The 14,561-nt window shown below is 27.9% G+C and overlaps 4 protein-coding genes across 12 annotated transcripts; 2 read left to right on the top strand and 2 right to left on the bottom strand.

The window, feature by feature from the left end:
- Positions 1-206: 206 nt before the first annotated feature.
- Positions 207-3,879, bottom strand: LOC138186522 (repetitive organellar protein). 2 transcript variants are annotated; one of them, XM_069126483.1, is made up of 3 exons: positions 3,630-3,879; positions 1,008-3,079; positions 207-918 (listed from the first exon to the last, which is right to left on the bottom strand). In XM_069126483.1, the coding sequence occupies exons 2-3, from the start codon at positions 3,054-3,056 to the stop codon at positions 703-705; spliced, it is 2,265 nt and encodes a 754-aa protein (XP_068982584.1). In that variant the 5' UTR covers positions 3,057-3,079; positions 3,630-3,879; the 3' UTR covers positions 207-702. The 2 variants fall into 2 exon arrangements, with proteins under 2 accessions (XP_068982584.1, XP_068982583.1); XM_069126482.1 differs by having other exon boundaries at positions 3,713-3,878.
- Positions 3,880-4,183: 304 nt separating this feature from the next.
- LOC138186523 (DNA replication licensing factor Mcm5) lies at positions 4,184-7,293 on the top strand. Its single transcript, XM_069126485.1, has 8 exons — positions 4,184-4,451; positions 4,545-4,800; positions 4,925-5,429; positions 5,510-5,856; positions 5,932-6,365; positions 6,428-6,699; positions 6,776-7,008; positions 7,154-7,293. Exons 1-7 carry the CDS (start codon positions 4,300-4,302, stop codon positions 7,003-7,005), a joined length of 2,196 nt encoding a protein of 731 aa, XP_068982586.1. The 5' UTR covers positions 4,184-4,299; the 3' UTR covers positions 7,006-7,008; positions 7,154-7,293.
- Positions 6,868-14,450, bottom strand: LOC138186525 (aldo-keto reductase family 1 member A1). 4 transcript variants are annotated; one of them, XM_069126488.1, is made up of 8 exons: positions 14,420-14,450; positions 8,490-8,578; positions 8,208-8,372; positions 7,930-8,133; positions 7,740-7,856; positions 7,270-7,664; positions 7,116-7,198; positions 6,868-7,001 (listed from the first exon to the last, which is right to left on the bottom strand). In XM_069126488.1, the coding sequence occupies exons 1-7, from the start codon at positions 14,433-14,435 to the stop codon at positions 7,150-7,152; spliced, it is 1,035 nt and encodes a 344-aa protein (XP_068982589.1). In that variant the 5' UTR covers positions 14,436-14,450; the 3' UTR covers positions 6,868-7,001; positions 7,116-7,149. The 4 variants fall into 4 exon arrangements, with proteins under 4 accessions (XP_068982589.1, XP_068982588.1, XP_068982591.1 ...); XM_069126487.1 differs by lacking the exon at positions 14,420-14,450 and adding an exon at positions 9,126-9,270; XM_069126490.1 differs by lacking the exon at positions 14,420-14,450 and adding an exon at positions 8,914-8,932.
- LOC138186520 (uncharacterized) lies at positions 9,995-14,339 on the top strand. Of its 5 annotated transcripts, none has more exons than XM_069126480.1 (7): positions 9,996-10,870; positions 10,952-11,147; positions 11,378-11,549; positions 11,621-11,693; positions 11,773-12,097; positions 12,179-12,539; positions 12,622-14,337. In XM_069126480.1, the coding sequence occupies exons 1-7, from the start codon at positions 10,178-10,180 to the stop codon at positions 13,799-13,801; spliced, it is 3,000 nt and encodes a 999-aa protein (XP_068982581.1). In that variant the 5' UTR covers positions 9,996-10,177; the 3' UTR covers positions 13,802-14,337. The 5 variants fall into 5 exon arrangements, with proteins under 5 accessions (XP_068982579.1, XP_068982581.1, XP_068982578.1 ...); XM_069126481.1 differs by having other exon boundaries at positions 9,997-10,870; positions 12,191-12,539; positions 12,622-14,336; XM_069126478.1 differs by having other exon boundaries at positions 9,995-10,870; positions 11,624-11,693; positions 11,773-12,539; positions 12,622-14,339.
- Positions 14,451-14,561: the final 111 nt, after the last annotated feature.

The following is a 14,561-nucleotide window of genomic DNA, read 5'->3' as shown; positions in this document are numbered from 1 at the left end:
TTATTAATGCAAGTAAAACATATTTCAATTTGAATTGACAATATTAAATGATGTCTAATGAATATTCAAGAAACATATTTTTTATAGGAAATGTATGAAAAAAGATTGTTCAAAAACGGATTTGGTAGTAAAAAAAAAGTGTCGAAATATAAATTATTTATTTTAGATTATGTATTATTATTACTGAAATAATATATGCACGCATGTAAAAGATATAAATAGTTATATTCTTTATTAGTACCTTTTTACTTATATCACTTGTAGTATTATATTATTTTGTACATTTATATTATCTTAATAATGTAAAAAGTATATAATCTGTTTAAAAAATTTTTTACAAATACCAGTATATAGCTATATTAAATTATGTGAATAAATGTTTTCAGATAATTTTGAATACAGGCTAAAAACATAAAGATATTCTTTAACTAAGTATAAAATCATTAAGTATCCAGTGTCATACAAATACTTTCCTTTATAAATTCATATATTGTTAAGGAACAAAATAATAATAATAAAACATGTATAGATAAAAAGATATAAGACTATTAACGAAATTTGTTCAAGGTTTTAGTAACTGTTATCTCATCTTTCTATCACATAACCAAGAAAGTTTGTATCATTTGCATTATTTATTCCCATTAATTAAAACGACATAAACCTTCTCGTTTACCTAATACTATAATAATAATAGTTAATGGTTTATTCAACCACAAGTTCATGTTGGTCTATCTCACTAAATGTTTTGTTAATATCTTGAACCCACTTCAATAATCTTTCTTCTTGGTCCTTTTTCAATTTATCAGTTTTCTTTCGTTTTGTCTCAGAGCTCCTTATTCTTTCTTCCCCTTCTTCATCTTCTTCTTCCAAAAAATTGAACCTCAGGTCACGTTTTCGTTTATATGAATGTCGTGGAGGCTAAAATATAAATATACAGATACATTTTTGCATAAGCGTATCGTTAATAATTTAAAAAATTTCATATAATAATAACTATAGAATTATACCTGTGTAAAATGAGATGGTTCCAAATCAGCAAATAATGGAATACTATGTGCAGAAACTACTGATTTTTCACCTGCTTCAGATAAAATATCAAATGTATCAGAAAAGTTAACAATCTCAATTGACTTCTTATTGTTTTCCTCTAACTTTTGTACTCCTTTCTTTTCAGTTAATATATTTTCTTTATTGTGTATATCTTCTTTCAATTCTTTAGTTAGTAACTTATTTTTTATTTCACCAATTGATAATCTAATAGGTTTTATATTGTCTCGTCCCATATCTGTTTGAATGGGTTTTTCTCCTTTATTTCTTTCATTTTTAGGCTTAATAGGAGACTCCTCTTGATTAGAATCATTATCACTAAAACCAAATGCATTTTTTAACTCCATAGTAGATACATTAGCCTTTTTCAGGGTTCTATTAATAATTGGTGTTGATTGTGCATCATCGAAAATTCCATGAGGTGTTTTGATTGTAGTACTCTGTGGCATTTCCATTACATTTAAGAAATTATTTAAATTTGATTGTTTTAATACCCTATCTCTGTTAGAAATTGAACAGCCCTGTAAACCTGATGGTCCAGGTTGAGAATCATATTCTTTTTTCTCTTTATCAAATTGCATATTTAATATATTTCCTTGATTTATTTTAGTTTTAATCATTGTTGCTTCTCTTTTAAAACCATTCTTTGGACTTAATACATTTTTCGTTTTATTCTCATTATTATCAAATTTAAATATATTAGTTACATTGGTAGTATTTAACTGAATGTTTTCAGTTTCAGTTGGTATTCGTTCATTTATTTGTTCTATTGGAGACTTAAACTGTAAGGAATGATCTATATTTGTAATTTCTGTGCCAAATTTTCTGGTACTTACAAGATTTTTTCTTTTAGGGGTACTATTACTTATACGTCGTTCTGTGTTGATATTTTCATTATTCTTTTGTAAATTATTTTTTGTTTTTGTTATATTTCCAAATTGTTTCGATTCATTATTTAATGTTTGCAAGAACTTTTTATTAATAATATCATACTTATCATTTTGGGGTGTGCTTTGAAATACATTTTTCACTTGAGAAAATGTAAGTAATGGTGCTGCTCTCCAGGGACTGGAGGATATTTGAGGATCTTTTACTAATTTTACAATTGGTGACAAAGATTTTTCAAATAAAGAATAATTAAGCGCATCTTTTTTTTGTATGGTTAATTTGTTATTAAAAATATTTGTTGGTCTAAATGGTTTAAAATCATGTGACGCTGATGTTTTTGAAATATTAGTTATTGAAATCCTTCTATCACTTAAATCTTCTATCGATAAAATTGTAGGTTTTGTAACTGTTTCATCAGCATTTTCTTCTCTGACTATATTTTCTAAATCTTTTACTTCTTTATCCACGTCTACATCTGTTTTAGGCTTTTCCACTAATTCCTCTTTTAATACATCATTTCTATTTTTAATCAGAGATTCTATATGCTCACCACCTTCAAATTTAACAACATTTGTTTTCTTGATGTTTTCAGGTTTACTAGTTGATTGTTCTTTGCTAACTTGTTTTACTAGAACATTTCCTTTTTTTCGCTTTGCTATTGTTTTCTTAATAACAGCTCTTTTTTTTCGTTTTTTTGGTACTCTTTCAGTTGAATCATTAACATCAAATTTAAATTCATATATTTCGTTGGTATTTTCCTTAGGACTTTCTGGTGAACCACATTTATAAATGGGTGGCTTTCTTTTGTTAGGAGATAATTTCTTCACTAATTTATTATTTGTGGGATTTTTAGAATTTTTGTGAGAACGTAGAACTCTCACTTTAGATTGATTTAAAAATGATTCTCTTAAAGACATTTGTCTTGAATTCGAAATATTTTTATTTTTCTGTTTAATAACTTTCTTTTTCTTACTTTTTGGATCTTGTTTATTCATATTAGAACTGCTACGTGTAACAATTTTGCTAGATTTCACTTTGGGATTTGAACTTTGCTCTTTTAACTGTGACTCTTGAGAATTTCGTGTTGGTAAAGTACGTTTTCTCATTAGATATGGAGGCATTTTTGTATAAATAACAAATGAATCTAAAAAATATATATAAAATATTAAGTAATAATGTGAAAGAACAATTAAGTAATAAAAAATTTATAAGCGAGAATGACATACTTTTTTCTACTAATTATTGCTTATACATATGTTAAGAATTATCATACATAAATGTAAAAATTTTCAATATTAAAGATAGATATCTATAAAAGTTACGTTTATTATTATTATTATTATTAATTTTGAATAAGTAGAAATAATTATATTTTTTAAATAAAACGAAAAACTTAAAAATAAGAATTTAAGAAATGTCATTTTAATGAACATACTTCAAAAGAGATGAAAGTGAGAATAAATTATTTATTTCATAAAAACTAACACTTTGATAAATTTCTGTCAAACTAACTATTGACTAGAATTGTATTTATACACATAAATTTAAGTTTTTACTTTTAATAGCTTAGTTTTTATTTAAAACAATAGACTCAGCTGGTAATCCGTACCAATGAAAAATCCATACTTTTTGTAATTAAACAGTTTCCAAATAATAATCCTAAAATCACTAATACTATTAATATCATAACTTACCTCAGTTAAAAGTTTAATTGACACAGTTTATCGAATAACAATTCGTCGAAAGGCTTGATATAATTTACGTATCGTATACCAACCTTCGTTTACATTAATCAGGTATGATTATGTAACAATGAAAAGCATTCGTTTTATTATTTTATACGTTGATGTAATAAACTACAAAACAGATAACATCACAAACAAGAATTTTAGTTTGCGAATTGCGACGTAATAGTCTACATTAAAAACCATATATAACAGATCAGTAGATTGAGAAGTCTATAATATTCTAGATAATATAACCTATCTTTATGTATCGAATGGTAATACTGTCAATGTAAAAAACTTTCAACGATTATGAATTATAAAACAAATATTATTTAATTTATATTTATTTTGTTCAATTTTACTTAATTTACTTTAAATTTATTTTCTATTGCATATACACATATTTTGAAATAAATAAAGTGAGATAAGCATGAACCTATGGTGAGAAACCATAAACCTAAGAAATATTAATTCCTAAGTTCATAACAGAAACATGGAAAGTGTCGTATCTCTATTTCTTTTATTCTATGTCGAAAGAGAGTTCAAAGGATGTAAACAAAATATTTGCCGCCAAATTTTCCTTTAGTGTGTTGCACAATTATATTTTCTTCAAAAAATATCAAAAAATCAAGTTATAATGGAAGGATTTGATGACCCAGGAATATTCTTTTCCGATAACTTCTCAGTAGGTGAATCTAATGAGACGCGAACTAATTTTCAACATTCGAAGAAGAAGTTTATGGAATTTATTAGACAATTCCATGAGGGAAACTTCAACTACAAATATAGGTACCTGAATTAATCATGATGTTTCAATGTGTATAAATTTGATAATTATATCGTAAATTTTGTATAATATTAATAATATAATAATTTGTTTAGAGATATTTTAAAACGTAATTATAATTTGGGTCAATATTGGGTAGAAATTAATTTAGAAGATCTGGCAGCTTTTGATGAATCACTCGCAGAAAAAGTTTATAAGCATCCAACTGAATATTTACCTATCTTGGAAGAAGCTGCAAAAGATTTAGCGGATGAACTTACAGCTCCAAGACCACCAGATGAAGAAAAAGTTGAAGACATACAAATTTTATTATCTTCAGATGCACATCCAAGTTCTTTAAGAGGAATCAAAGTATGATTTAAGTTTACTCTTAAAAAAGACAATTTTGTTGCTAAAAAAAGATGAAATAATTTTCATATTATATATAACATTAAAATTTGTGATATCTGACATTGGTTAATCTTTTTTATTTTAGCCTGATGCAGTTTCTAAACTTATTAAAATACCTGGTATTATTGTTTCTGCATCTGGAATTAGGGCAAAAGCGACAAAAATTGCTATACAATGTCGTTCTTGTAGAAGCATGCAAACTAATATTTCGATTAAACCTGGTTTAGAAGGATATGTTTTGCCTAGGAAATGTACAACAGAACAAGCAGGAAGGCCAAAATGCCCTCTGGATCCATTTTTTATAATGCCAGATAAATGTCATTGTGTTGATTTTCAAGTTCTCAAACTGCAAGAATTGCCAGATCAAATTCCACAGGGTGAAATGCCAAGACATTTACAATTGTATTGTGATCGCTATTTATGTGATAGAATTGTACCAGGCAATAGAGTTCTCATTTTGGGCATATATTCAATTAAGAAAGTTACTAAAACTGCTGGCAATAGAGGAAGAGATAAAGCATTAATTGGTGTTCGAGCGCCATATATGAGGGTTATTGGTATTTCTACAGATGGAGAAAATACAGGCAGTGGTAAAATATCGTAAAATAACTTTATGCAATGAATTTCTTTTTTTTCTATAATATTTTTATTCAATTTCTGTGGTTTTCAGGTATTCATTCATGCTTTACAAATGAAGAAGAAGATTTATTTAGACGTCTTGCTTCAGACACTAATTTATATGAAAGAATTGCAAGAAGTATAGCTCCCAGCATTTTTGGTGCATTGGATATTAAAAAAGCTATAGCTTGCCTATTGTTTGGTGGTTCTAGAAAAAGAATGCCTGATGGACTTTGTAGGAGAGGAGACATTAATATTTTAATGTTAGGTGATCCTGGTACAGCTAAATCACAGTTATTAAAATTTGTAGAGAGAGTTGCACCAATTGCAATTTACACATCTGGGAAAGGGAGTTCAGCAGCTGGTTTAACAGCATCAGTCTTAAGAGATCCAGTAACAGTAAGTTAATCATTTTAACATATAAATATCAAATATTTGTTTCACATTTACTAAAATGTTTTATTTGATTTGTAGAGGAATTTTGTCATGGAAGGGGGTGCTATGGTTCTTGCAGATGGTGGTGTTGTTTGCATAGATGAATTTGATAAAATGAAAGAGGATGATAGAGTTGCAATACATGAAGCTATGGAACAACAAACAATATCCATTGCAAAAGCAGGAATAACTACAACATTGAATACTCGTTGTTCCGTTCTAGCAGCGGCAAATTCGATATTTGGTCGTTGGGATGAGATAAAAGGAGAAGAAAATATTGATTTTATGCCAACAATTTTATCGCGTTTCGACATGATATTTATTGTTAAAGATGAACACGAGCAAAATAAAGATGTAACACTAGCAAAACATGTAATGAATATCCATACCAATGCTGGTCAAGTTACAGAACAATTGGCAGAAGGAGAACTACCACTGCACATTTTAAAAAAATATATCCACTATTGTAGAACGTAAGGTTATTTTTTGTTTAAAATATTTTATTTATTTGTCATTAATTGATATACCTTTATAGTCGTTGTGGTCCAAGACTTAGTAAAGAGGCGGGAGAGAAATTAAAACATCGTTATGTTGTAATGCGAGCTAGTACCAGAGAACATGAGAAAGATATGGAAAAGAGATTATCTATTCCCATAACAGTTCGTCAATTGGAAGCTGTTATAAGAATTTCAGAATCTTTAGCTAAAATGCAATTACAACCTTTCGCTACACAAATCCACGTGAACGAAGCGCTTAGACTTTTCCAAGTATCTACTTTAGATGCTGCAATGTCAGGGTCTTTAGCTGGTAATCTATAATGAAGTAACTGGTAGTATGCATTTCTTAATATTGTACTTCATTTTAAACACATGTCAAAATTTAGGTGCAGAAGGATTTACCTCGGATGAAGATCATGAAATGTTATCACGTATCGAAAAACAATTGAAACGTAGATTTCCTATTGGAAATCAAGTATCAGAGCAAAATATTGTTAAAGATTTTGTAAAACAAGCATATCCAGAACGTGCTATTTACAAAGTTATACACACAATGATTCGACGTGGAGAACTTCAGCATCGTATGCAACGTAAAATGTTGTACAGATTACACTGAAATGTAATAACATTTTTCTTTGCATTTTGTGTTATATATTTATTCGCATTATATATATGTTTTCATTTTGTACTATATTTCAAGCATTTTCAATGTATAAATATGCATACATTCGAACTACACCTTAATAATCTTTTTTTTTATTTAGGACTGTAATTCATCCTTAAATGGATAATGTGGATGATTTTCGACCCTAAAAGAAATCAAAGGGATTTTATATCTTTACATTATTTGGAATGAAATATCTTTAATAAATATATTTACCCCTTAAAAAACAAGAAATTAAAAATTCTTCCACGTACACCTTTGTCTAAGGTACTCAAAATTTTCATTTCTTCTTCATTTAATGAAAAACTAAATAAATCAATGTTTGCCTTAACTCTCTCGGGAGATTTACTTTTTGGAATTACAACAACATTTAATTGTAATGAGTAACGTAGTAAAACTTGTGCTGGTGATCGTTTATGTTCTGCGCTTATTTTTTGTACTATTGGATGTCCCAGAACATCTGGAAAGTCTTCAACATTATGATTATATTTCGTTTGAAAATGAGTTTTAGCTCCTGGTGATCCCAAGGGGCTGTACGCTGTTATAATGATATTGTGCGTTTGACACAATTGCCGTAGCGAATTTTGTTGCAGATATGCATGTAATTCCACCTAATAATAATTAAAGTGATTATGAAACTATATCAAAGCCAAGTGTGATAAAATTTATTTACATGTCAAACCTACTTGTAAGTTACTTGGCTTAATTTGTGCATTCTCCCATATATTTAAAATTTGTTTTTCATTAAAGTTACTTAAACCTATAGACTTTGTACGACCTTTTCTTACTTGTTCTTCCATTTCCTGAAACATTAAATAAAACAATCAATTATAAGTTACTAACATTTTATTCATTAATAGTGCTATAGAATTAAACCTTCCACACTGAAACAGGATCCGTATCAAGATCCAACATAAAACTTCCATCTTCATTAATCGCTGAGGTGCAAGTACTTTCATCTAATTTAAAGGCAAAAGGCATGTGGATTAAATACATATCCAAATAATCCAAACCAAGTCTTTTCAGTGATAAATTAATAAACTTCTCTACATCTGATGGTCGATTACCAAAATTAGGTAACTAAAAAGGTAATTAAATATTTTTTTATCTTTATATATGTATAAGTTATCTTTTTAATATATGTTAAATGTTACCTTTGAAGTAATAAAAAGATCTTCGCGCTTCCCACCTTTTCTAAACCATTCTTTTAATACTGCTCCTATTGCTTCTTCATTATTATAATTAAATGCAGTATCAATGTGTCTATAGCCAGCATCTAGAGCAGCTATCACAACTTTCTCAATTTCTTCAGGTTTAGCCTTCAGAAAGTATGCAACATTATAGTTTTAAGTTTAAGTTCAAATGAAAAATGTAAATTAATTTAAACATTTAAAAAAGATTCTTGAATCTAAATAATATGTTAATAATTAAATCACCTGCCATGTACCCAAACCCACAGTGGGCATGTCATACCCTGATAACAATCGCACTGTTTGCATATTTCCTTTCTTCAATTGGTTTAATGCTGTAAAAGATATTTATACAAATTTATTTAAATAATACTATTTTATATCCTTTTAATATTGCTGTGTTGTCATATTATTACAACAATTTTCAAGATACCATAAACTATTATTTTTAGATATATATAAATTAACTACTTTGTAGTAGCGCTATTTGGATACAAAATCAATTTCTAAAGTTAGATCAGACTTGTACTGTTCTGAATACATAAGTTCACGTTTATAGAGAAAGAGAGTTGTATATATGTAAGTTCAACAGACGTTTATTGATCTGCGGTAAGTTTTACGGCTAAATGGCATCGTTTAAAATGTTCTAGAAAATTGTTATTTATATTACAATCTAGATAAAAGTTGGATTTTTGTTGTTTCTTGTGTTAAAATTATTTCAAAATATTATTTCACAGAGTGATATAAGCGACAATTTAAAATAACCGGTAGCAGAATATACTGCGTACGAGTCCAGTTTTATGTCTATATTTATACTAACAAAACTATGCGAAATAAATAATTTAATTTAGAAATTTTAAATAGATTAAAAAGATAACGTACGTAATGATAGTACCAAACGTAGCTGTTGATTTGTTACGAAAAAACAATTGATAAATTGATATTTCATATATCGACTAGTGAATTTATCAAATAAATGTTGATGATATTTAAGCATATTTATTGGAAACATGATAAGTTTTTAAAAATCGTATAGATTATATCTCTACTAAACAGTGCAAACAGAAACAGAATGAAATATCATAAATATTTAAGATTCAAATAAGTTACATGAATTATCTTCCCGCGTTGCGTTAATACCACAGATAAGTTAAAATATAGAGGTGATATCCAATACTATTAATTTGATATCAATTACAACGCATTAATTAATGGTAAGAATTAGAACTTAAACATGAGAAAAATATTTTGTTCGAAAATAGTATTTACGACTTCTGATTTGTATAAAATTGATACATAATAATAAATGTTTAAGTTATGATAAGATAATTAAAATATGTAATATGTTAATAATAATTAGACTGTGGATGTTTATACAAATTGCTATTTTTATGAATACAACTAAAGAAATGAAACCTACAGAGAATTTGTTTTATTTTTTAAATATTATAATATGTTGCTATGGATATTCTGTACATTTTTATAGACAAATTTTTCATAAATACATACGCATCCGCAACCTAGGGATAATTTATAAATTTGGGAATTTTATTCTGTTATTTATTTCATGATATATTTTTATATACTTATTTATATAGTTAAAACAATATATAACTATACTATAAACAGCTGTATTCATTTTCTAAATGAATTATGAAACTTAATATTTTATATTAATGTCGAATTTGAGTTTGAGTTTCATTTTTCTTTCAGTACATTAGAATGTCGAATTTTATTTTATAAGTAATATTGTATAGTTGGTAATGGCGTATGTCAGTTACATGATAATCTTAATATAACTGTACGTATTTAATAATGTTTGTATAAATATGAAAACTGTATTGTATTCTTGCACAGTTCATAAACAAAAAATTTTATTTTAAAGATTTCATTATAATTTATGATCAAATAATTCCTATCTTTAAATTACAAACATGTTGATTTACGATGTTCTACATAAAGAAACAGTATACCAATCAATTGTCAGTGATCTTCGTAATTACGGAGTTAAGTATCGTTTTAAAAAAAATATGTTTAAAGCAGAACGATCTGAAGGGAAACGCATTTTGAAAAATGTTTTCAAGACTTCTTTATTGTACCAACCATTGGATGTCGTGAATTTATCTTCTGGTGCCATTGTGCATGTGCCTGTTTTTGTGAGCCATGCATCCACATTTTTAGAAAAGTATATCACTCAGGAAGGATTATTCAGAAAAGCAGGATCACAACTTAGACAAAAGGAATTAATAATTCGTTTAGATAATGGTGACAGTTTAGGGGAAAAACATCATGCCATTGATGTAGCTAATTGTTTAAAAACATTCTTCAGAGACTTACCAGAACCATTGATTCCATATACGTACCATGATTTATTTGTACATTGTGTCATGCTTAAAACTTATTGTGTACAAGCATTGTTATTAGCTTGTATTCTTTTACCACCACATCATCTAAATACTCTGGCATTTTTTATGGAATTTTTAAAGAAAGTAGCACAATATGAGAAACAAAATAAAATGGGCATTGATAATTTAGCAAAAGTTATTGGTCCAAATATAATGCCTCTGCAAGAAACCACTATGTCTGCTGTGCAAATGCGTCTTGAATTACACTTAATTGTTGTTAAGGTGATATGCATATTTGTCTTGAAGAAGAATGTCAATTTTAACATAAGATAATTTCATTCGCTTAATCTGGAAATATTTCAGATTTTAATTGAAAATGCAGAAAGTATTGGTATTTTACCAGATCATATAACACAAGCTATTTCTATGGAAACAATTGGCAGTACAGACAATGAGTTAGATGTATCTGATCATTTGCGTTCAAAACTCAAAAAAAAGAAACATCGCAGTGGAAGCCTTACACGTAAGCCACATCTAAGTGCCTCCAACCTCAATCTAAGTATGTCTGTCGATCTGTTCGTAGTAATTTATTTCCAAACTATATTTACACTGTACTGACATAAATACTGAAGTTTCATAATAACGGCATGCAATGAAAGTTTTATCTAATAGACATAAACCTATGTTCTAACAAATGTACCATTAACTAACTTACTAACTTGATTACTTAACAGATCAGAATTCTTTTATTTACATAGAATTCTTTAAAATTTAAATATTTTTCTTTAGGAATGTTTAATGGTCTAAAAAAGATTGTTGGCAAAAATGCTGCATCTGAAGATAGTAACACATGTGATAGTCAAAGGATATCTGAAAATGCTAATTCAGTACATACATTAAATACTAAGCCCGCAAAAAAAAGGAAAGTTGATTATATAGATCCACCAAGTACAAAGAAGAAGTATGTATTTACTTCTTTTATAGATATAAACAATTATCATTTGTAATTTATATGATAAACTTATGTTTCAGAAGAGTTGTAGATAAAGCAGATAAATCTAAAAAGATTAGGCTTAGTTTGGATCGTTTTGTACCGAAAAAGCCAGTAAGAACATGAGAATAATTTATTTCATGAGTTAACAAGTTTGATTATAACAATCTACATAATATTTTTATATTTGCAGAAAACTGTTGATGAAAGTACAGAATCATGTAAGAATACTTTTGATACTCAGGTAGAACGTCGTTGGAGTTCTGTTTGTGACTCATGTGATGACTCACAAAGAACATACAGAGCATATAGTGATAGTTCATCACATTTGAAATTAATTCTAAAAGACAGTGAAGTATCAAACGACCTTCACAGAGAGTATAATAATATGTTTGGTGATGCAGATGTTAATTTATCAGATGATAGTGACGAGCAGGACTTGTTAACAAAAGATGATATTAAATCTAGTAAATGGCACACACAGTTAAATTCAAGTTCGGAAGAATTAAAAGATCTAGGTAATTATAAACAAAGACGAATGAACCCAATGAAAAGAAGATTAACTGTAAATAATTTTGAAACATATTCACATGTTCAAGTCACATCTGTAGATAATCAGTCAGAGGAATATGTTACGATACCTAAAAGCGAATATGAAGAAATAAAAAATAGAGTTTTAGCAATTGAATCTCGTCTTTCTCAAGAATTCAAATGTATAAATAATGGAAATGGTGAGGAGAATGATGATTTATTATTGCATTCTGTGAAAAAAGTACAAACTGCGTATGAAAGGACATTGGAAGAAGCTAGTATTGAAAGTACAGTGACAACAGACTACTTAGCTAAAAAACTTGGTAAAGAACTTAAAATTAGAAGATCAGATGAACACAAAATCATCAGGTCTCCAAGTGCTCGAAAAATAGGAAGTTTAAGAAGGAGATCACAAGAAAAAGTGATGAGGTAAATTATACTTTTTATGAGCTACGTAAATTAGTATGTTTCTGTAGTTTACAATCTTCAATTTATTTGTTCTATCTTTTAGCAAACGTGTTAGACGAACTGCTTCGTGGCACATTTCTCATGGATCAGATTTGCAATCACATATACAGTCTGATCAAGATTTGAGCAATGCTTACTCCCATAATGAAAAAACATTTTCACTGAATTATACAAAAGACGATGCTGACTTACGACCTATATCTACTTCCCTTTGGGAAAAAGGAGATAATATAATATTAAATAATGTATGCGATGATTTTAAAAATTCAAATGTATATACAAAAAAACACAATCAGAATTCTTTTCAATCGGTGAAAGATCGAACAATCACGACGGTACGTCGAGTATCGTCTTTTCATGGTGATGAACTTACAAATACGGCCACGTATTCCGATAGCAAAGTTGAAAAACTGAAGAAGACGAATAGCCAACAAAATATGATTTTAAACAGTACACCTGTAGGTAAACTGATTCCGAAATCTGAAGAGAAAAAGAAAGCTGTTATATCCTGGAAGGATGCAGATGGATATTTTGGATCAACAAACCAAACGAAATCTCCAATTACTCAAACTGGTCGTGCGTCTATCGCAAAATTAAGAACTCAGAATGCAGGAATGGTACTAGCTAAAGCTAAATTATTTGATGAGTGCACGACAAAAGTACACTCTCAAAACACTACTATAAACAAGAAAAACGGTCTACTTAGTACAGAGGATGATCAGTGCATGAATAATATAAAACATAATTGTGAACGGACAGAATTGTGTCGAAAATCAAATAAAAATGTAAAAAGTAGAAATTCAAAATTGATATTGAAACATTCTCCTTCTCGTACTATGATGGAAACCGAAAATAAAGAAAAGGATATTGAAATGTGTTATTGTATTTCCAAAGACTTTATGACATGCAATACAGCCACTCATCAAAAAGAAAATAGGGCTGTTAAAACATCACCTTTAATGCAAAATGTATCTGTGGATATGATATCACAGAATTCAAGACTAAGTATGTATAAAGTTGATAATAACGTGCTGTGTAAAACTCCGCATATTAAGAAGCCATTAACTGTAAAAACACCTAAAAGTGGCAAAGCATTAGTAAGAAGACCTCTAGTGGATTCTCGTAGGACACCTCTAAAGGCTGTTGGTCAATTAGGAACTCCAAAGTATCAGAGTCCTAAAAGTATTTTAAAGACGCCAAGAAATATCAGTAGACACTCTTAATTTAAAGTACAAATTTATCAAAAATGTGTTCAAGAAAGTCTATTCTGCAATACTTTCAATTATAAATTGATAAAAGTACTATGAGATTGTCTTACAACTTAGAATCTCAGAACCAAGTTTAGAGAAAAAGTTTATTTTCATAACACATCCTTACTATATATACTATAATTATAGTACTTTTATGTATGATAAATTGCCATAAATATACAGAATAGTATTTTACATATGTTATATGAAAACATAAGTGTGTGATAAACATACTGAACCAATGATTTTATCATACATTTTAATACTATAAAATATAGAACTTTTTTAGATAAATATTTTTGCTTGAAGAAGTTATGTATTTATATATATATATATATGTTCTTTTGTACTTGTTTTCGTGTTATTAATATACATATATGTTTACATACATTTAGCAAAGTACAAACGTGTATTTTTTTAATTGCAATATTATTTTTTGAAATTTCGAAACTTGTCCCATTTTTAAAGATTGAATTTTTTATACATAACGTAAAAAATACAAATATACTGCCGCAATTTTTTTATAATACAATATTGTATTTTCTATTTTATGAACCACATGTAATTTGTTCATAAATAAATAAAACATACAAAAAGTAATATCCATTGTTATATCGATATATGTATATATATTATTATTAGAATATGGAATTTAATTAAAAAACTGTAGTACAAAAAAGGAAATTTGTTATATTCCACGTGATTTAAATATATATAACATAATTGTAGACAA

This window comes from Bombus flavifrons, chromosome 13 (assembly GCF_040668555.2).
Source record: "Bombus flavifrons isolate JBK064 chromosome 13, iyBomFlav1_principal, whole genome shotgun sequence".
Classification (NCBI taxonomy): Eukaryota; Metazoa; Arthropoda; class Insecta; order Hymenoptera; family Apidae; genus Bombus; species Bombus flavifrons.
Note: the sequence above shows the minus strand (reverse complement) of the source record. Positions and strands in the feature narration are given on the sequence as shown.

What these genes read in the sequence shown, in the direction of transcription:
- LOC138186522 (XM_069126483.1), bottom strand. Translation starts at nt 3,056, where the DNA reads ATGCCTCCATATCTAATGAGAAAACGTACTTTACCAACACGAAATTCT. An exon ending in AACCATCTCATTTTACACAG is followed by an intron (nt 919 to 1,007) that starts GTATAATTCTAT and finishes TTTATATTTTAG; the next exon opens with CCTCCACGACATTCATATAA.
- LOC138186523 (XM_069126485.1), top strand. Translation starts at nt 4,300, where the DNA reads ATGGAAGGATTTGATGACCCAGGAATATTCTTTTCCGATAACTTCTCA. An exon ending in AACTTCAACTACAAATATAG is followed by an intron (nt 4,452 to 4,544) that starts GTACCTGAATTA and finishes TAATTTGTTTAG; the next exon opens with AGATATTTTAAAACGTAATT. An exon ending in TATATCCACTATTGTAGAAC is followed by an intron (nt 6,366 to 6,427) that starts GTAAGGTTATTT and finishes ATACCTTTATAG; the next exon opens with TCGTTGTGGTCCAAGACTTA.
- LOC138186525 (XM_069126487.1), bottom strand. Translation starts at nt 9,255, where the DNA reads ATGTTTCCAATAAATATGCTTAAATATCATCAACATTTATTTGATAAA. An exon ending in ACGTTTGGTACTATCATTAC is followed by an intron (nt 8,579 to 9,125) that starts GTACGTTATCTT and finishes TATCTTTTACAG; the next exon opens with CATTAAACCAATTGAAGAAA. An exon ending in TGGGTTTGGGTACATGGCAG is followed by an intron (nt 8,373 to 8,489) that starts GTGATTTAATTA and finishes TACTTTCTGAAG; the next exon opens with GCTAAACCTGAAGAAATTGA.
- LOC138186520 (XM_069126477.1), top strand. Translation starts at nt 10,178, where the DNA reads ATGTTGATTTACGATGTTCTACATAAAGAAACAGTATACCAATCAATT. An exon ending in TACACTTAATTGTTGTTAAG is followed by an intron (nt 10,871 to 10,951) that starts GTGATATGCATA and finishes GAAATATTTCAG; the next exon opens with ATTTTAATTGAAAATGCAGA. An exon ending in TCACAAGAAAAAGTGATGAG is followed by an intron (nt 12,540 to 12,621) that starts GTAAATTATACT and finishes TCTATCTTTTAG; the next exon opens with CAAACGTGTTAGACGAACTG.